General features: G+C 32.9%; 2 protein-coding genes across 8 annotated transcripts in view; one reads left to right on the top strand and one right to left on the bottom strand.

Moving 5' to 3' along the window:
• Positions 1 to 5,162, bottom strand: part of LOC133638204 (serine-rich coiled-coil domain-containing protein 2-like) — a 44,423-nt gene extending 39,261 nt beyond the window's left edge. For 4 of the 7 annotated variants that reach the window (XM_062030561.1, XM_062030565.1, XM_062030568.1 and 1 more), the window contains exon 1: positions 4,986 to 5,159. The gene's annotated coding sequence lies outside the window, so the exon portion shown is untranslated. Of the gene's footprint in view, positions 1 to 4,985 lie in introns of all 7 variants that reach the window. The other 3 variants (XM_062030567.1, XM_062030566.1, XM_062030564.1) reach the window with 3 other exon arrangements.
• A 3,606-nt stretch (positions 5,163 to 8,768) lies between these two features.
• On the top strand, positions 8,769 to 19,398 carry LOC133638843 (D(5)-like dopamine receptor). Its single transcript, XM_062031829.1, has 2 exons — positions 8,769 to 9,724; positions 19,356 to 19,398. Exons 1-2 carry the CDS (start codon positions 8,940 to 8,942, stop codon positions 19,396 to 19,398), a joined length of 828 nt encoding a protein of 275 aa, XP_061887813.1. The 5' UTR covers positions 8,769 to 8,939.
• The last annotated feature ends 3,196 nt before the right edge of the window (positions 19,399 to 22,594 follow it).

Here is a 22,594-nt window from a genome sequence, read left to right as displayed (position 1 = left end):
AGGGAGGAAGGAGATAAAAGGTGCACTTATCTTTATATAACAGCTCGCCATGATAGTGCTGACTCATACTCTCAGTCCTACTACGCTCAGTGCACTTCACCCAGTACACTTACTACTCCTGTCAGTGCACTTCACCCAGTACACTTACTACTCATGTCAGCGCACTTGACCCAGTACACTTACTACTCCAGTCAGGGCACTTCAACCAGTACACTTACTACTGCAGTCAGTGCACTTCACCCAGTACACTTACTACTCCTGTCAGTGCACTTCACCCAGTACACTTACTACTCCTGTCAGTGCACTTCACCCAGCACACTTACTACTCCAGTCAGGGCACTTCACCCAGTACACTTACTACTCATGTCAGTGCACTTCACCAAGTACACTTACTAGTACACTTACTACTCATGTCAGTGCACTTCACTCAGTACACTTAATAGTACACATACTACTCCTGTCAGTGCACTTCACCAAGTACACTTATTAATAGACTTACTAGTGCACTTACTTCTCCTGTCAGCACACTTCACCCAGTATACTTAATAGTACACTTACTACTCCTGTCAGTGCACTTCACCCAGTACACTTACTACTCCAGTCAGGGCACTTCACCCAGTACACTTACTACTCCAGTCAGGGCACTTCACCCAGTACACTTACTACTCATGTCAGTGCACTTCACCAAGTACACTTACTAGTACACTTACTACTCATTTCAGTGCACTTCACTCAGTACACTTAATAGTACACATACTACTCCTGTCAGTGCACTTCACCAAGTACACTTATTAATACACTTGCTAGTGCACTTACTACTCCTGTCAGTGCACTTCACCAAGTACACTTACTAGTACACTTACTACTCATTTTAATGCACTTCACCCAGCGTACTTACTAGTACACTTACTACTCCTGTCAGTGCACTTCACCCAGTACACTTACTACTCCTGTTAGTGCACTTTACCCAGTTTACTTACTAGTACACTTACTACTCCTGTCAGTGCACTTCACCAAGTACACTTACTAGTACACTTACTACTCATTTTAATGCACTTCACCCAACGTACTTACTAGTACACTTACTACTCCTGTCAGTGCACTTACTGGTAAACTTACTACTCCTGCCAGTGCACTTCACCAAGTACACTTACTAATACTCTTACTACTCCTGTCAGTGCACTTCACAGAGTATACTTACTAGTACACTTACTACTCCTGTCAGTGCACTTACTAGTAAACTTACTACTCCTGCCACTGCACTTCACCAAGTACACTTACTAGTATGCTTACTACTCATGTCAGTGCACTCCACCAAGTACACTTACTACTCCTGTCAGTGCACTTCACAGAGTATACTTACTAGTACACTTACTACTCCTGTCAGTACACTTCACGATGTACCCTTACTACTCCTGTCACTTCATCAAGTACACTTAATACGCATGTCAGTGGACTTTACCAAGTACACTTGCTAGTATGCTTACTACTTATTTCAGTGCACTTCACCCAGTATACTTACTAGTATGCTTACTACTCATGTCAGTGCACTTCACCCAGTATACTTACTAGTACACTTACCACTCCTGTCAGTGCACTTCATCAAGTATTTTTACTTGTACACTTACTACTCCTGTCACTGGACTTCATCAAGTATTTTTACTAGTACACTTACTACTCCTGTCAGTGCACTTCACCAAGCGTACTCACTAGTACACTTACTACTCATGTCAGTGCACTTCACCAAGTATACTTACTAGTACACTAACTACTTCTGTCAGTGCACTTCACCGAGTGTACTTACTAGTACACTTAGGACTTCTACGTCGCACTGTGGAGGGACGTTAGCCGCTGCTAGCAGTCTCGTATTGCAAAGGCTGACCTTTGAGCGCTCCACTGAACGTAAACAAGAAAGATGGCTGCCAGTCTATTATGTAGGTCATGTGTGGCTCCTCATGCTCCATTTGGCACGCCGGCAGCAAGACAACATCCATCATGTCCTCCCAGGTTGGATCCAGGCGGGACCAGTTCTACATCCCACACCCGACTGTCTTTCTAGTTTGGATCCAGGAGGGACCAGTTCTACATCCCACACCAGACTGTCCTCCCAGTTTGGATCCAGGAGAGACCAGTTCTACATCCCACACCCGACTGTCCTCCTAGTTTGGATCCAGGTGGGAGTAGTTCTGCATCCCACACCAGACTGTCCTCATAGTTTGGATCCAGGCGGGACCAGTTCTGCATCCCACACCCGACTGTCCTCCTAGTTTGGATCCAGGCGGGACCAGTTCTGCATCCCACACCCGACTGTCTTTCTAGTTTGGATCCAGGAGGGACCAGTTCTACATCCCACACCCGACTGTCCTCCTAGTTTGGATCCAGGTGGGACTAGTTCTGCATCCCACACCAGACTGTCCTCATAGTTTGGATCCAGGCGGGACCAGTTCTGCATCCCACACCAGACTGTCCTCCTAGTTTGGATCCAGAAGGGACCAGTTCTGCATCCCACACCAGACTGTCCTCCTAGTTTGGATCCAGAAGGGACCAGTTCTGCATCCCACACCCGACTGTCCTCCGAGTTTGGATCCAGGAGGGACTAGTTCTGCATCCCACACCAGACTGTCCTCCTAGCGGGACCAGTTCTGCATCCCACACCAGACTGTCCTCATAGTTTGGATCCAGGCGGGACCAGTTCTGCATCCCACACCAGACTCAACACTCTCCAAGGCAACAACTGTTAAAAGGGGCGGAGCTACTTTGTGTTCCGTTATCAGTGTGCAAATAACGAATCACTGTTTGTGATTGGTACCATTATTTGGTACCATTAATAACGAATAATTTGGTATTGTTGATAAAAAATATTTTGGTATTATTAATAAAGAATAATTTGGTACCATAAATAAAAAATATTTGGTATTATTAATAAATCATATTTTGGTATTAATAAATAATAATTTGGTACCATTATTAAGGAATAATTTGGTATTATTGATAAAGAATATTTTGGTATTATTAATAAATAATCATTTGATACCATTTATAAGGAATAATTTGGTATTATTAATAAATAATATTTTGCAATTATTAGTATATAATTATTTGGTACCATTAATAAGGAATAATTTTGTGTTATAAATAAATAATATTTTGGTATTATTAATAAGGAATAATTTGGTATTACTAATACATAATCATTTGTATTATTAATAGATAACATTTTGATATTATTAATAAATAATTATTTGGTAACATTAATAACGAATAATTTGGTATTGTTAATACAAATATTTTGGTATTATTAATCAAGAATAATTCAGTACCATAAATAAAAAATATTTGGTATTATTAATATATCATATTTTGGTATTATTAATCAAGAATAATTTGGTACCATAAATAAAAAATATTTGGTATTATTAATATATCATATTTTGGTATTATTAATCAAGAATAATTCGGTACCATAAATAAAAAATATTTGGTATTATTAATATATCATATTTTGGTATTATTAATCAAGAATAATTCGGTACCATAAATAAAAAATATTTGGTATTATTAATACATCATATTTTGGTATTATTAATAGGAAATAATTTGATACCATTAATAAAAGATTTGGGATCATAAATAAAGATTAATTTGGTACCATTAATAAGGAATATTGTGGTAACACTAATAAAGAATAATTTGGTATTATTAATAAATAATCATTTGGTATTATTAATACAAATATTGTGGTATTATTAATAAAGAATAATTCGGTACCATAAATAAAAAATATTTGGTAGTATTATTAAATCATATTTTGCTATTAATAATAATAAATAATTTGATACCGTTAATAAAGAATATTTGATATTATAAAGAAAGATTAATCTTGTATTAACTAATACAGAATAATTTGGTACCATTAATAAGGAATATTTTGGTATTCATAATAAATAATAATTTGGTATTATTATTAAATTATAATTTGGTATTATTAATAAACAATATTGTGGTTTTAATAATGACTAATAATGTGATAGCATTAATAAAGAATATTGTGGTATTATTAATAAAGAGTTAACACATTACTGACCAAAAGTTGTCCTGGACTGAGCGCGTCACGTTGAGGTCAAAGGTTAAGGTGATGTCAGACCAGCTGATAAGTTTATCTAAAAGGAGCAAAGGATTGTGGGAGACGATCAGGCGTCATCTTGAGGAGCGTCAACTAAGCGGCACCGCCCTCCTTTGTCGTCATGGCAACCTGGCAGAGGACACCCCCCCCATCATCATTGACCCAGCACAAAGATGCTCTGTGTCCCCAACAACAACATCCACTTCCTGTTTGTCATCCGCAGCCTCCATTTTTAATGATATGCAAGACAACGATGACGTCACCAGGCTAATGCAGCTCCCTTTAATAATGCATGGGAACTTGGCGCTAATTATTTCATGGCGAGTCATCAGAAACCAGACAGACTTGTCGCTGAGCGGAACCAGGTCATGAATAAAAGACTCACTTCCTGCTGACTGACACCTGGCTTGATGTTTTACATCCGTGGAAAAAGTATTAGTAGGAGGATGACAACAATGCTAGCTTGACTGGCTAAAGGACAAAACTCTCGTTCAGAACTCCATTGAGATTTTGCCACATTTAAGACCACATCTTTACCTATAAACACTGTACGTCGTACACGATATTCACGTAATAATAGGAGGACTCTCGTTCAGAACTCCATTGAGATTTTGGCTATTTTAAGACCACTCTTTACATATAAACACCGTACTGGACACGCTATTCACGTACGTCATTCACGTGTGTACTGTACGTCATTTACGTATGTCTACAACACACGATATTGGCGTGTGTACTGTACGTCATTCACGTATGTCTACTACACGATATTGGCGTGTACATAGCTAGCACGTATGTATACTGTACCTTATTCGTCTAGTACGTGAGCGAACACGCGCGTGCACGAAGGAGAGTCACTCACCTGTCCACGCGCCGCGCCAAGGATGCGGAAATGGCGGGGCTGCCGCTGACGTCACTCGTCCGCAGGGCGACAAAGGACGCGGTGTGTGTGTGTGTCGCTCTCCCGGTGGCGGAAGAAAAACGTCCGCGCACGCACGCACGCACGCACGGCCCCGGTGCTCGGGGATGGCGCGCGGCAATTCGCGTGTCCGCGCGCACGCCGGCGAGCAGCTGCTGAATCATGCGCGCGTGCACGCCGGCACTCTGCGCTGATGGTGACGTCATCGGAGGAGCAGGAACGTAACTCCGGAAGTCGGGGCGATTTCAAAATAAAAGCTCTGTTTGTACAGGATGTAAAAAAGAAAATGAGGGAAGTATTGTGAATAAAACCAATTACAAATTAAAACGCTTTGATGTTTTAAAATGTATGTTTTAAAGTTTGTTTGTTTTTTTAAAAATTGGCACTAATTTACTTCATCCGTTTCTGTGTGTTGATTTCAAATAAAACATCTAATAAAAACCCACCAATTATCTTCTTCTTGTCTATAATATTTATGTATTTATCAGCATCAATATAACATTGTATAACATGACATATTAACATATATTATAACATATTTTTAGAATGCATGTTCTGCGGTGGCGCGCTATGTCCACTAGAGGGCAGCATTTCATATTATAATACTATGCAAGATTTACAAACAAGCAAAGAAACAATAATAATCAAAACAAGTACAGAAACAGTACAAAACAGCCCCAGGGGGGTTGTACACTCAATAAAGTAACCAAAGATTAATGTAAAATATATATATGTAACAAAGTGTAAAGCCAAGTTCCGTAAGTAATCCACATTTGGAACACAGCATCATAGTTTTCACAGCTTTTTGGTTGTTAGAGGTAGAAAGTGTTTTAAAGTAAAGTTCCAATTCTTTTTTAAAGGCACAAAAATCAGGTATTGAGAAACTTACATTTATGAATATACAAGTTAGCCAATAGTATTTTGTTCTCATACTGTAAAGTTTTCTCAAATGAATGTTGTTGTTCAACTTTCTTCACGTCAGACTGTGGTTTGGCCCCGCCCACATATTTTGGTGTTATTAAAAGGAAATCATTTGATACCATTAATAAAGAATATTTTGTATTATAAATGAAGATTGATTTGGTATCACTAATAAATAATAATTTGGGATTAGTAATAAATAATAATTTGGTAATATTAATAAATAATAATTTGGTGTTATTAATAAAGAATATTGTGGTATTCATCATTTTTTAAAGGCACAAAAATTAGGTCGGGTATTGAGAAACTTACATTTATTTATTTAAAATTCCTTTTCAATTTTTTTCTCATACTGTAAAGTTTTCTCAAATAAATGTTGCTCAACTTTCCTCACGTCAGACTGTGGTTTGGCCCCGCCCACATATTTTGGTATTATTAATAAGAAATCATTTGATACCATTAATAAAGATTATTTGGTATTATAAATAAAGACTAATTTGGTATTATTAATAAATAATAATTTGGTATTAGTAATAAAGAATATTTTGATATTCATAATAAAGAATAATTTGGTATTATTGATAAATAATAATTTGGTATTATTAATAAATAATAACTTGGTATTATTAATAAAGAATATTGTGGTATTAATAATTTTTTAAAGGCACAAAAATCTGGTCGGGTATTGAGAAACTTACATTTATTTATTTAATTATTTAAATTGTTTATCATTATTTTTATTAATTAAATTAAATTAATTGATTTAAATGAATTATAATATTTTAATTAATTATAATTATTAATTATTTAAAATAATTACGAATTATAAATTGTCATTTATTTATTTATTATAATGAGTGTTGCAAAGGTAAAACTCCTTTTCAATGTTGTTCTCATACTGTAAAGTTTTCTCAAATGAATGTTGTTGTTCAACTTTCTTCACGTCAGACTGTGGTTTGGCCCCGCCCACATATTTTGGTATTATTAATAAGAAATCGTTTGATAGCATTAATAAATAATATTTGGTATTATTAATAAATAATAATTTGGTATTATTAATAAAGAATATTTTGGTATTCATGATAAATAATAATTTGGTATTATTGATAAAGAATAATTTGGTATTATTGATAAAGAATAATTTGGTATTCCTAATAAATAATAATTTGGTATTATTAATAAAGAATATTGTGGTATTGATATTTTTTAAAGGCAGAAAAATCAGGTCGGGTATTGAGAAACTTACATTTATTTATTTAATTATTTAAATTAATTGTAATTATTTAAATTAATTAAATTAAATTAATGTATTTAAATGTATTTTAATAGTTGTAATGAATTATAATGATTAATTATTTAAATTAATTATTAATTATAAATGATCATTTATGTATGTATTTATTATAATGAGGTTGCAAAGGTAAAATTCCTTTTCAATTTTGTTCTCATACTGTAAAGTTTTCTCAAATGAATGTTGTTGTTCAACTTTCTTCACGTCAGACTGTGGTTTGGCCCCGCCCACATATTTTGGTATTATTAATAAGAAATCGTTTGATAGCATTAATAAATAATATTTGGTATTATTAATAAATAATAATTTGGTATTATTAATAAAGAATATTTTGGTATTCATGATAAATAATAATTTGGTATTATTGATAAAGAATAATTTGGTATTATTGATAAAGAATAATTTGGTATTCATTATAAATAATAATTTGGTATTATTAATAAAGAATATTGTGGTATTGATATTTTTTAAAGGCAGAAAAATCAGGTCGGGTATTGAGAAACTTACATTTATTTATTTAATTATTTAAATTAATTGTAATTATTTAAATTAATTAAATTAAATTAATGTATTTAAATGTATTTTAATAGTTGTAATGAATTATAATGATTAATTATTTAAATTAGTTATTAATTATAAATGATCATTTATGTATGTATTTATTATAATGAGGTTGCAAAGGTAAAATTCCTTTTCAATTTTGTTCTCATACTGTAAAGTTTTCTCAAATGAATGTTGTTGTTCAACTTTCTTCACGTCAGACTGTGGTTTGGCCCCGCCCACATATTTTGGTATTATTAATAAGAAATCATTTGATAGCATTAATAAATAATATTTGGTATTATTGATAAATAATAATTTGGTATTATTGATAAAGAATAATTTGGTATTCATAATAAATAATAATTTGGTATTATTAATAAAGAATATTGTGGTATTGATATTTTTTAAAGGCAGAAAAATCAGGTCGGGTATTGAGAAACTTACATTTATTTATTTAAATTAATTGTAATTATTTAAATTAATTAAATTAAATTAATGTATTTAAATGTATTTTAATAGTTGTAATGAATTATAATGATTAATTATTTAAATTAATTATTAATTATAAATGATCATTTATGTATGTATTTATTATAATGAGGTTGCAAAGGTAAAACTCCTTTTCAATTTTTTTCTCACACCGTAAAGTTTTCTCAAATAAATATTCAACTTTCTTCACGTCGGACTGCGGTTTGGCCCCGCCCACATGCGATCACGTGACACGTTGGGTGATTTTAAAGATGAAGAACAATCTGACGGTGTTCTCCTTGTGCTGTGGATACTCTTAAACGCGAGACGACCATCCACTTGTGATGAAGGGGGGGGGGGGGGGGGAGTGGGGGGGGGGGGGGGCGTGGCACAGACGCGCGCTTCTCAGAGCATCAGCCGATGGCGGGAAGAGCGCAAGCATGCAGGACTCGCGCAACCAGACGCCGGAGCCCCGGGACGACCCCCCGGGGGGTGAGGTGAGCGTGGGCCGCGCGCTCACCGGCTGCGTGCTGTGCGCGCTCATCGTGTCCACGCTGCTCGGCAACACGCTGGTGTGCGCCGCCGTGGTCAAGTTCCGCCACCTGCGCTCCAAAGTCACCAACTCCTTCGTCATCTCGCTGGCCGTGTCCGACCTCTTCGTGGCCGTGCTCGTCATGCCGTGGCGCGCCGTCTCGGAGGTGGCGGGCGTCTGGCTCTTCGGGCGCTTCTGCGACACGTGGGTGGCGTTCGACATCATGTGCTCCACGGCGTCCATCCTCAACCTGTGCATCATCAGCATGGACCGCTACTGGGCCATCTCCAGCCCCTTCCGCTACGAGCGCAAGATGACGCGCCGCTTCGCCTTCGTGATGATCGGCGTGGCGTGGACGCTGTCCATCCTCATCTCCTTCATCCCGGTGCAGCTCAACTGGCACCGCGCGCGCGCCGAGCCGCCGCCGCCGTACCCCCCCGCGGAGGAGGACGCGTGCAACGCCAGCCTGAGCCGCAGCTACGCCGTGGCGTCGTCGCTCGTCAGCTTCTACATCCCCGTCCTCATCATGGTGGGCACCTACACGCGCATCTTCCGCATCGCGCAGACGCAGATCCGCCGCATCTCCTCGCTTGAGCGCGCGGCGCCCTGCAAGACGCGGCCTCACCGCGCGTCCACGCAGGACGAGAACTCGCTGAAAAGTTCCTTCAAGCGGGAGACCAAAGTGCTGAAGACGCTGTCCGTCATCGTGGGCGTCTTCGTCTGCTGCTGGCTGCCCTTCTTCGTGCTCAACTGCGTGGTTCCCTTCTGCGAGGCGGACGCGCCCGACGCGGCGCCGTGCGTCAGCGACACCACCTTCAGCATCTTCGTGTGGTGCGGCTGGGCCAACTCCTCGCTCAACCCCGTCATCTACGCCTTCAACGCCGACTTCCGCAAGGCCTTCGCCACCATCCTGGGCTGCAACCGCTTCTGCTCCAGCTCGGCCGTGGAGGCGGTGGACTTCAGCAACGAGCTGGTGTCCTACCACCACGACAGCACCCTGCACAAGGAGGCCTGCGCCGACCCCCAGCAGGACTTCCACAAGGTCTCGCTGGTCTCCGACGACTCGTGCCGCCGCGCCGACCCGCTCCTGCCCGCCGCCGTCCTGCAGTGCGAGGCCGACATTTCTTTGGACATGATGCCCTACGGAGACTCTTACCACATCCCGGGTCAGGTCCACTGACCTCTGAGGGACTCTTGCGGACCTGGATCAGCGCGTTGGACCTCCTCGGGAGACCGGTGCGGCTCAAGGTCCGTTTGACATGTTTTAAAACTCAATTGCATTAACAAATGTAAACAAAAGTGGAATAATAGAGCAAACAGGTGAAATGTTGCAGTGATGACTAACCTTTTTTTAACTGTCGTAGCTCAATAAATAATAAACTACTAGAACTATATTTTATCATTTATTTACAGATTCTAGCATGAAAAGTTAAAAGTTAAAAACAAAAAAAAGTATGACTATTTTTAACACTTTTATTAGTGGGACCCTTTTGGGTCCCTGAGACCTTCAGTGTCATTTTTTTTTAACTGTCATAGCTCAAAAAATAATAAACAACTAGAACTATAAGATCTGAAATTTATTTACAGATTCTAGCATGAAAAGTTTAAAGTTAAAAACGAAAAAAAGTATGACTATTTTTAACACTTTTATTAGTGGGACCCTTTTGGGTCCCCGAGACCTTCAGTGTCATTTTTTGTTTGTTTGTTTTTTTAACTGTCGTAGCTAAAAAAAATAATAAATAACTACAACTGATGGATAGATCTGAAATTGATGTACAGATTTAAGCGTTAAAAGTAAAAAGTAAAAAAAAAAAAAAGTATGACTATTTTTAACACTTTTATAAGTGGGACCCTTTTGGGTCCCCAAGACCTTCAGTGTCATTTTTTGTGTTTTTTTTTTGTTTTTTTTTACTGTCATAGCTCAAAAAATAATAAACAACTAGAACTATAAGATCTGACATTTATTTACAGATTCTAGCATGAAAAGTCAAAAGTTAAAAACAAAAAAAAAGTGTGACTATTTTTAACACTTCTATTAGTGGGACCCTTTTGGGTCCCTGAGACCTTCAGTGTCATTTTTTGTGTTTGTTTGTTTTTTAAACTGTCATAGCTCAAAAAATAATAAACAACTAGAACTATAAGATCTGACATTTATTTACAGATTCTAGCATGAAAAGTTAAAAAAAAAAAAAAAATGACTATTTTTAACACTTTTATAAGTGGGACCCTTTTGGGTCCCCGAGACCTTCAGAGTCTTTTTTCTTTTTTTTTTAACTGTCATAGCTCAAAAAATAAGAAACAACTAAAACTATAAGATCTGAAATTTATTTACAGATTCTGGCATGAAAAGTGAAAAGTTAAAAAAAAAAAAAAAAGTATGACTATTTTTAACACTTTTATAAGTGGGACCCTTTTGGGTCCCTGAGACCTTCAGTGTCATTTTTTGTGTTTGTTTGTTTTTTTAACTGTCATAGCTCAAAAAATAATAAACAACTAGAACTGTAAGATTTGACATTTATTTACAGATTCTAGCATGAAAAGTTAAAAGTTAAAAACAAAAAAAAAGTATGACTATTTTTAACACTTTTATAAGTGGGACCCTTTTGGGTCCCCTAGACTTCAGTGTAATTTTTTTGTTTGTTTTTTTAACTGTCATAGCTCAAAAAATAATAAACAACTAGAACTGTAAGATCTGACATTTATTTACAGATTTTAGCATGAAAAGTCAAAAGTTAAAAACAAAAAAAAAAGTGTGACTATTTTTAACACTTTTATAAGTGGGACCCTTTTGGGTCCCCGAGACCTTCAGTGTCATTTTTTGTGTTTGTTTGTTTTTTAAACGGTCATAGCTCAAAAAATAATAAACAACTAGAACTATAAGATCTGACATTTATTTACAGATTCTAGCATGAAAAGTTAAAAACAAAAAAAAATATGACTATTTTTAACACTTTTATAAGTGGGACCCTTTTGGGTCCCCGAGACCTTCAGAGTCTTTTTTCTTTTTTTTTTAACTGTCATAGCTCAAAAAATAAGAAACAACTAAAACTATAAGATCTGAAATTTATTTACAGATTCTGGCATGAAAAGTGAAAAGTTAAAAAAAAAAAAAAAAGTATGACTATTTTTAACACTTTTATAAGTGGGACCCTTTTGGGTCCCTGAGACCTTCAGTGTCATTTTTTGTGTTTGTTTGTTTTTTTAACTGTCATAGCTCAAAAAATAATAAACAACTAGAACTGTAAGATCTGACATTTATTTACAGATTCTAGCATGAAAAGTTAAAAGTTAAAAACAAAAAAAAAGTATGACTATTTTTAACACTTTTATAAGTGGGACCCTTTTGGGTCCCCGAGACCTTCAGTATCATTTTTTGTGTTTGTTTGTTTTTTAAACTGTCATAGCTCAAAAAATAATAAACAACTAGAACTGTAAGATCTGACATTTATTTACAGATTCTAGCATGAAAAGTTAAAAGTTAAAAACAAAAAAAAAGTATGACTATTTTTAACACTTTTATAAGTGGGACCCTTTTGGGTCCCCTAGACTTCAGTGTAATTTTTTTGTTTGTTTTTTTAACTGTCATAGCTCAAAAAATAATAAACAACTAGAACTGTAAGATCTGACATTTATTTACAGATTTTAGCATGAAAAGTCAAAAGTTAAAAACAAAAAAAAAAGTGTGACTATTTTTAACACTTTTATAAGTGGGACCCTTTTGGGTCCCCGAGACCTTCAGTGTCATTTTTTGTGTTTGTTTGTTTTTTAAACGGTCATAGCTCAAAAAATAATAAACAACTAGAACTATAAGATCTGACATTTATTTACAGATTCTAGCATGAAAAGTTAAAAACAAAAAAAAATATGACTATTTTTAACACTTTTATAAGTGGGACCCTTTTGGGTCCCCGAGACCTTCAGAGTCTTTTTTCTTTTTTTTTTAACTGTCATAGCTCAAAAAATAAGAAACAACTAAAACTATAAGATCTGAAATTTATTTACAGATTCTGGCATGAAAAGTGAAAAGTTAAAAAAAAAAAAAAAAGTATGACTATTTTTAACACTTTTATAAGTGGGACCCTTTTGGGTCCCTGAGACCTTCAGTGTCATTTTTTGTGTTTGTTTGTTTTTTTAACTGTCATAGCTCAAAAAATAATAAACAACTAGAACTGTAAGATCTGACATTTATTTACAGATTCTAGCATGAAAAGTTAAAAGTTAAAAACAAAAAAAAAGTATGACTATTTTTAACACTTTTATAAGTGGGACCCTTTTGGGTCCCCGAGACCTTCAGTATCATTTTTTGTGTTTGTTTGTTTTTTAAACTGTCATAGCTCAAAAAATAATAAACAACTAGAACTGTAAGATCTGACATTTATTTACAGATTCTAGCATGAAAAGTTAAAAGTTAAAAACAAAAAAAAAGTATGACTATTTTTAACACTTTTATAAGTGGGACCCTTTTGGGTCCCCTAGACTTCAGTGTAATTTTTTTGTTTGTTTTTTTAACTGTCATAGCTCAAAAAATAATAAACAACTAGAACTGTAAGATCTGACATTTATTTACAGATTTTAGCATGAAAAGTCAAAAGTTAAAAACAAAAAAAAAAGTGTGACTATTTTTAACACTTTTATAAGTGGGACCCTTTTGGGTCCCCGAGACCTTCAGTGTCATTTTTTGTGTTTGTTTGTTTTTTAAACGGTCATAGCTCAAAAAATAATAAACAACTAGAACTATAAGATCTGACATTTATTTACAGATTCTAGCATGAAAAGTTAAAAACAAAAAAAAATATGACTATTTTTAACACTTTTATAAGTGGGACCCTTTTGGGTCCCCGAGACCTTCAGAGTCTTTTTTCTTTTTTTTTTAACTGTCATAGCTCAAAAAATAAGAAACAACTAAAACTATAAGATCTGAAATTTATTTACAGATTCTGGCATGAAAAGTGAAAAGTTAAAAAAAAAAAAAAAAGTATGACTATTTTTAACACTTTTATAAGTGGGACCCTTTTGGGTCCCTGAGACCTTCAGTGTCATTTTTTGTGTTTGTTTGTTTTTTTAACTGTCATAGCTCAAAAAATAATAAACAACTAGAACTGTAAGATCTGACATTTATTTACAGATTCTAGCATGAAAAGTTAAAAGTTAAAAACAAAAAAAAAGTATGACTATTTTTAACACTTTTATAAGTGGGACCCTTTTGGGTCCCCGAGACCTTCAGTATCATTTTTTGTGTTTGTTTGTTTTTTAAACTGTCATAGCTCAAAAAATAATAAACAACTAGAACTGTAAGATCTGACATTTATTTACAGATTCTAGCATGAAAAGTTAAAAGTTAAAAACAAAAAAAAAGTATGACTATTTTTAACACTTTTATAAGTGGGACCCTTTTGGGTCCCCTAGACTTCAGTGTAATTTTTTTGTTTGTTTTTTTAACTGTCATAGCTCAAAAAATAATAAACAACTAGAACTGTAAGATCTGACATTTATTTACAGATTTTAGCATGAAAAGTCAAAAGTTAAAAACAAAAAAAAAAGTGTGACTATTTTTAACACTTTTATAAGTGGGACCCTTTTGGGTCCCCGAGACCTTCAGTGTCATTTTTTGTGTTTGTTTGTTTTTTAAACGGTCATAGCTCAAAAAATAATAAACAACTAGAACTATAAGATCTGAAATGTACTGTATTTACAGATTCTAGCATGAAAAGTTAAAAGTTAAAAACAAAAAAAGTATGACTATTTTTAACACTTTTATAACTGGGACCCTTTTGGGTCCCTGAGACCTTCAGTGTCATTTTTTGTGTGTTTTTTTTTTTTTTACTGTCGTAGCTCAAAAAATAATAAATAACTACAACTGATGGATAGATCTGAAATTGATGTACAGATTTAAGCGTTAAAAGTAAAAAATTAAAAAAAAGTATGACTTTTTTAAACACTTTTATTAGTGGGACCCTTTTGGGTCCCCGAGACCTTCAGTGTCATTTTTTTGTTTGTTTGTTTTTTTAACTGTCGTAGCTCAAAACATAATAAATAAGAAACAACTGATGGATAGATCTGAAATTGATGTACAGATTTAAGCGTTAAAAGTAAAAAGTAAAAAAAAAAAAAAAGTATGACTATTTTTAACACTTTTATGAGTGGGACCATTTTGGGTCCCCGAGACCTTCAGTGTCATTTTTTTTTTTTTAACTGTCATAGCTCCAAAAATAAGAAACAACTAGAACTATAAGATCTGACATTTATTTACAGATTCTAGCATGAAAAGTCAAAAATTAAAAACAAAAAAAAAGTGTGACTATTTTTAACACTTTTATAGGTGGGACCCTTTTGGGTCCCTGAGACCTTCAGTGTCATTTTTTGTGTTTGTTTGTTTTTTAAACTGTCATAGCTCAAAAAATAATAAACAACTAGAACTATAAGATCTGAAATTTATTTACAGATTCTAGCATGAAAAGTTAAAAGTTAAAAACAAAAAAAGTGTGACTATTTTTAACACTTTTATAAGTGGGACCCTTTTGGGTCCCCGAGACCTTCAGTGTCATTTTTTTTAAACTGTCATAGCTCAAAAAATAAGAAACAACTAAAACTTTAAGATCTGAAATTTATTTATAGATTTTAGCATGAAAAGTGAAAAGTTAAAAAAAAAAAGAAAAAAAGTATGACTATTTTTAACACTTTTATAAGTGGGACCCTTTTGGGTCCCCGAGACCTTCAGTGTCCTTTTTTTGTTTGTTTGTTTTTTTTACTGTCGTAGCTCAAACAATAATAAATAACTACAACTGATGGATAGATCTGAAATTGATCTACAGATTTAAGCGTTTTTTTTTTAACACTTTTGGGTCCCCGAGACTTCAGTGTAATTGGTTTTGTTTTTTTGTTTTTTTGTTTTTTAAACTGTCATAGCTCAAAAAATAATAAACAACTAGAACTAAAACTATAAGATCTGAAATTTATTTACAGATTTTAGCATGAAAAGTTAAAAAAAAAAAAAAAAAGTATGACTATTTTTAACACTTTTATGAGTGGGACCCTTTTGGGTCCCTGAGACCTTCAGTGTAATTTTTTTTTAAACTGTCATAGCTCAAAAAATTAGAAACAACTAAAACTATAAGATCTGAAATTTATTTATAGATTTTAGCATGAAAAGTTAAAAGTTAAAAAAAATTAAAAAGTATGACTATTTTTAACACTTTTATAAGTGGGACCCTTTTTTTTTTTACTGTCGTAGCTCAAAAAATAATAAATAACTACAACTGATGGATAGATCTGAAATTGATGTACAGATTTAAGCGTTAAAAGTAAAAAGTAAAAAAAAAAAGGTATGACTTTTTTTAAACACTTTTATGAGTGGGACCCTTTTGGGTCCCCGAGACTTCAGTGTAATTGTTTTTGTTTTTTTGTTTTTTAAACTGTCATAGCTCAAAAAATAATAAACAACTAGAACTATAAGATCTGAAATGTACTGTATTTACAGATTCTAGCATGAAAAGTTAAAAGTTAAAAACAAAAAAAAGTATGACTATTTTTAACACTTTTATGAGTGGGACCCTTTTGGGTCCCCGAGACCTTCAGTGTAATTTTTTTTAACTGTCATAGCTCAAAAAATAAGAAACAACTAAAACTATAAGATCCAAAATTTATTTACAGATTTTAGCATGAAAAGTTTAAAGTTAAAAAAAAAAAGTATGACTATTTTTAACACTTTTATAAGTGGGCCCGAGACCTTCAGTGTCATTTTTTTGTTTGTTTGTTTGTTTGTTTTTTTTAACTGTCATAGCTCATAAAATAATAAATAACTACAACTGATGGATGGATCTGAAATTGATGTACAGATTTAAGCGTTAAAAGTATATACAAAAAAAAGTATGACTATTTTTAACACTTTTATGAGTGGGACCCTTTTGGGTCCCCGAGACCTTCAGTGTCCTTTTTTTTGTTTGTTTGTTTTTTTAACTGTCATAGCTCAAAAAATAATAAATAACTAGAACTGATGGATAGATCTGAAATTGATCTACAGATTTAAGCGTTTTTTTAAACACTTTTGGGTCCCTGAGACTTCAGTGTAATTGTTTTTGTTTTTTTGTTTTTTAAACTGTCATAGCTCAAAAAAATAATAAACAACTAGAACTATGAGATCTGAAATGTACTTTATTTACAGATTCTAGCATGAAAAGTTAAAAGTTAAAAACAGAAAAAAATGAGAAAAACCGAGACCTTCAGTGTAATTTTTTTTTGTTTGTTTGTTTGTTTTTTTAACTGTCATAGCTCAAAAAATAATAAACAACTGTAACTGATGGATGGATCTGAAATTGATCTACAGATTTAAGCGTTAAAAGTTAAAAGTATATAAAAAAAAAGTATGACTATTTTTAACACTTTTATGAGTGGGACCCTTTTGGGTCCCCGAGACCTTCAGTGTCCTTTTTTTGTTTGTTTGTTTTTTTAACTGTCGTAGCTCAATAAATAATAAATAACTACAACTGATGGATAGATCTGAAATTGATGTACAGATTTAAGCGTTAAAAGTAAAAAGTAAAAAAAAAAATAGTATGACTTTTTTTAACACTTTTATGAGTGGGACCCTTTTGGGTCCCCGAGACCTTCAGTGTCATTTTTTTTTTTAACTGTCATAGCTCAAAAAATAAGAAACAACTAAAACTATAAGATCTGAAATGTATTTACAGATTTTAGCATTAAAAGTTAAAAGTTAAAATTTTTTTAAAAGTATGACTATTTTTAACACTTTTATGAGTGGGACCCTTTTGGGTCCCCGAGACCTTCAGTGTCATTTTTTTTGTTTGTTTGTTTTTTTAACTGTCATAGCTCAAAAAATAATAAATAACTAGAACTGATGGATAGATCTGAAATTGATCTACAGATTTAAGCGTTTTTTTTTAACACTTTTGGGTCCCCGAGACTTCAGTGTAATTGGTTTTGTTTTTTTGTTTTTTAAACTGTCATAGCTCAAAAAATAAGAAACAACTAAAACTATAAGACCTGAAATTTATTACAGATTTTAACATGAAAAGTTAAAAGTTAAAAAAAAAAAAAAAAGTATGACTATTTTTAACACTTTTATAAGTGGGACCCTTTTGGGTCCCCGAGACCTTCAGTGTCCTTTTTTTTTTTTTTTTTTTTTTTTAACTGTCATAGCTAAAAAAAAAAAAAAAAATAACTATAACTGATGGATAGATCTGAAATTGATCTACAGATTTAAGCGTTAAAAGTAAAAAAAAATAAGTATGACTATTTTTTAAGACTTTTATGAGTGGGACCCTTTTGGCTACTCAAGACTTTTAGTGTGATTTCTTGTTAGTTTTTTTAGACAGTCGTAGCTCAAAAAATAATAAACAACTATAACTGATGGATAGAAGCGTTAAAAGTAAAAAAAAATAAAATCTAAAAATAAAATTGAAAAAAAAGGATGATTATTTTTAACACTTTTATAAGTGGGACCCTTTTGGGTCCCCGAGACCTTCAGTGTCATTTTTTTGTTTGTTTGTTTGTTTGTTTTTTTTAACTGTCATAGCTCAAACAATAATAAATACCTAGAACTGATGGATAGATCTGAAATTGATCTACAGATTTAAGCGTTAAAAGTTAAAAACAAAACAAAAATAAGTATGACTATTTTTAAGACTTTTATGAGTGGGACCCTTTTGGCTACCCAAGACTTTGAAGTGTGATTTCTTGTTTGTTTTTTAGACTATCGTAGCTCAAAAATTAATAAACAACTATAACTGATGGATTGATCTGAAACTGATTTACAGATTTAAGCGTTAAAAGTAAAAAATAAATAAAATAAAATAAAAAAGTTTGACTATTTTTAACACTTTTATGAGTGGGACCCTTTTGGGTCCCCGAGACCTTCAGTGTCTTTTTTTTTTTTTTTAACTGTCATAGCTCAAAAAATAATAAACAACTATAACTGATGGATAGATCTGAAATCGATCTACAGATTTAAGCGTTAAAAGTTTAAAAACATTTTTTTAAACACTTTTATGAGTGGGACCCTTTTGGCTACCCAAGACTTTTAGTGTGATTTCTTGTTTGTTTTTTAGACACTGATAGCTCAAAAAATAATAAACAACTAGAACTGATGGTAAGATCTGAAATGTATTTACAGATTTAAGCGTTAAAAGTAAAAAAAAAAAAAAAAAAGTATGACTATTTTTAACACTTTAATGAGTGGGACCCTTTTGGAGCCCTGAGACCTTTATTGTAATTTTTGTAATTGTCATTGCTCAACAAAAAAACACTGAATTAAAATCAATTTTGTTATGAATGTTTGATCTATTTAGGGTTCCATTTACTTCACATCAAATATTCCACTTTGAGCATTTTATTTTATCACATATTTCGTGGGGGGGTTTGTTGTTGTTGTTTTTAAAGAGGGTTTTCACATAAAAGGCATAAAACATAACTTTATGTCAATGGACAGATCTGAAGTTGATCTGTAGATATTTAACTACTGAAAGTACAACAATTATTTATATATGAATTATTTTTAACACTTTAATGAAGTGCTTATCAATTATTTTCTGCTATTCCACAAATGGCCCCCAGGCCACACTTTGGACACCCCTGCTGTAAATTGAAAAAGAGTACACTTGAAATTTTACGAGAAAATTCTGCCTTATGAGCTGTCCGTATTTTACTGTAAAATCTACTGTCATTATTCTTAGAGTGCATTGATGTAAATGGAACAATTATACCATTGTTACCAGTTATTGTAAAATCTACAGTCGTTGTTTTGACAGTGCATTGTTGTAAAATGAAAAAAACATTATACTTAAAAATTTTCATTTTTTATTTTTTTTAAAAATTTGTTAAAAAAAATTTTAAAAAAAAAAGGAAATTGTAAAATTCTGTCATTTTTTTTCTACCTAAAATTTTACAGTCAATAATTTTAACAGTGCATTAATGTCCATGAAAAAAACTTTTAGTTTTACGGTCAAATTCTGGCTTCTGATTTGTCTTTTTTTTTGTCCTAAAATCTACATTCCTTGTTTTTTCCAGTGCATTGCTGTAAATAGAAAAAACCGGTACATTTTACATTTTTAATTGTACATTTGTAAAAATTGTAAAATTTGCCTTCTAAACTGTAATTTTTTACCGTAAAATCTACTGTCATTATTTTCACAGTGTTTAATGTAAATGGAAATATTATACCGTTGTTATTTTTATAGTCATTTATGGTAAATTCTGCAGTTATTTTTACAGTGCATTGTTGTAATATAAAAAAAAACAATATACTTTATATTTTAAATTGTTCAGATTTGTAAAAAAAAAATATATATATACAATTTGTGAAATCCGATTTCTGAGCTGTCAGGTTTTTCTTCTATTTACTGTAAATTCTACCGTCAATAATTTTACAGTGCATGGAAGAAAAACAGTACTAATTTTACGGTCAAATTCTGGCTTCTGATTTGCCATTTTTTTGTCGAAAATTTACAGTCCTTGTTTTTCCAGCTCATTACTTTAAATTGAAAAACAGTACATTTTAAATAATCAAATTTGTAAAAATGTTAATATTCTGCCTTCTGAGCTGTCATTTTTGACCGTAAAGTCTACTGTCATTACTTTTACAGTGTTTAATGTAAATGGAAAAATTATACCATTGTTATTTTTATAGTCATTTATTGTCAATTCTGCAGTTGTTTTTACAGTGCATTGTTGTACTTTGAAAAAGACTTTACATTTTAAATTGTGTTAAAAAAAAATTTGTAAAGTTTGTAAAAATTAAAAAATTCTGGTTTCTGAGCTGTCAGTGGTTTTTTTTCTATTTACCGTAAATTCTACCGTCAATAATTTTACAGTGCATTCACGTAAATGAAAAAAAACATTATACTTTTAGTTTTACGGTCAAATTCTGGCTTCCAGTTTGTCTTTTTTTTGTCCTAAAATCTACAGTCCTTGTTTTTCCAGTGCATTGCCGTGAATAGAAAAAAACGGTACATTTTACATTTTTAATTGTAAATTTGTAAAAATTTTAATGTTTGCCTTCTGAGCTGTCATTTTTTTTACCATAAAATCTACTGTCATTATTTTCACAGTGTTTAATGTAAATGGAAAAATTATACCGTTGTTATTTTTATAGTCGTTTATTGTAAATTCTGCAGTTGTTTTTACAGTGCATTGTTGTACTTTGAAAAATACTTTACATTTTAAATTGTGTTTGAAAAAAATGGAAACGTTTGTAAAAAATTAAAAATTCTGGTTTCTGAGCTGTCAGGGTTTTTTTTTTCTATTTTCCGTAAATTCTACCGTCAATAATTTTACAGTGCATTCATGTAAATGAAAAAAAACATTATACTTTTAGTTTTACGGTCAAATTCTGGCTTCCGATTTGTCTTTTTTTTTGTCCTAAAATCTACAGTCCTTGTTTTTCCAGCGCATTGCTGTAAATAGAAAAAAACGGTACATTTTACATTTTTAATTGTAAATTTGTAAAAAATTTTAATATTTGCCTTCTGAGCTGTCATTTTTTTACCGTAAAATCTACTGTCATTATTTTCACAGTGTTTAATGTAAATGGAAAAATTATACCGTTGTTATTTTTATAGTTGTTTATTGTAAATTCTGCAGTTGTTTTTACAGTGCATTGTTGTACTTTGAAAAATACTTCACATTTTAAATTGTGTTTGAAAAAAATGGTAAAGTTTGTAAAAAAAATAAAAATTCTGGTTTCTGAGCTGTCAGTGTTTTTTTTTCTATTTACCGTAAATTCTACCGTCAATAATTTTACAGTGCATTCATGTAAATGAAAAAAAACATTATACTTTTAGTTTTACGGTCAAATTCTGGCTTCCGATTTGTCTTTTTTTTTTGTCCTAAAATCTACAGTCCTTGTTTTTCCAGTGCATTGCCGTGAATAGAAAAAAACGGTACATTTTACATTTTTAATTGTAAATTTGTAAAAATTGTAATATTTGCCTTCTGAGCTGTCATTTTTTTACCGTAAAATCTACTGTCATTATTTTCACAGTGTTTTGTGTAAATGGAAAAATTATACCATTGTTATTTTAATAGTCATTTATTGTAAAATCTGCAGTTGTTTTTACAGTGCATTGTTGTACTTTGAAAAATACTTGACATTTTAAATTGTGTTGGAAAAAATGGTAAAGTTTGTAAAAAAAAAATAAAAAAATTCTGGTTTCTGAGCTGTCAGGGTTTTTTTTTTCTATTTACTGTAAATTCTACTGTCAATAATTTTACAGTGCATTCATTTAAATTAAAAACAACAGTATACTTTTAGTTTTACGGTCAAATTCGGCGTCTGATTTGTCATTTTTTTATCGTAGAATCTCCACTCGTCGTTTTTCCAGTGCATTGCTGTAAATTGAAAAAAGTATATCTTTAATTTTAAATGGAATAGTTTGTAAAAATTTTACAATTCTGACTTCTAAACGTTTTTTTTCTGTAAAATCTATGGTCAATAATCTGAAAGAGCATTACTGTCAAGGTTTTTTTAGTTTTGTGGTCCAACTGTGGCGACTGAGTGTTTGAGCATAAAACCTTCTCTGACGTGTAGTTTTAGGAACTAAGCGCTGGTGGATCTCGGTCTGCAGCGTCTCGTCCAGCCCGAGGACACACCTGAGCCATGAAAGGATCTGGACTCTTGCAAAGATGAAAGTGGGGCGCGTGTCCTCCAGGCCGCCGCTCCGCCGGGTGACCTTTGACCTCCTAGCGCTGAACAAAAGCTTCAAAGAGCCTTTAGGGCACTTTATTTTGAAGGTCTGACTTGTGTGTGGCGTTGCAATGTGATGAAAAGGAATGCACCTGTCAGAA

The sequence above is a fragment of the Entelurus aequoreus genome, linkage group LG21 (assembly GCF_033978785.1).
Source record: "Entelurus aequoreus isolate RoL-2023_Sb linkage group LG21, RoL_Eaeq_v1.1, whole genome shotgun sequence".
Classification (NCBI taxonomy): Eukaryota; Metazoa; Chordata; class Actinopteri; order Syngnathiformes; family Syngnathidae; genus Entelurus; species Entelurus aequoreus.
This window is presented reverse-complemented; position numbering and strand designations above follow the sequence as displayed.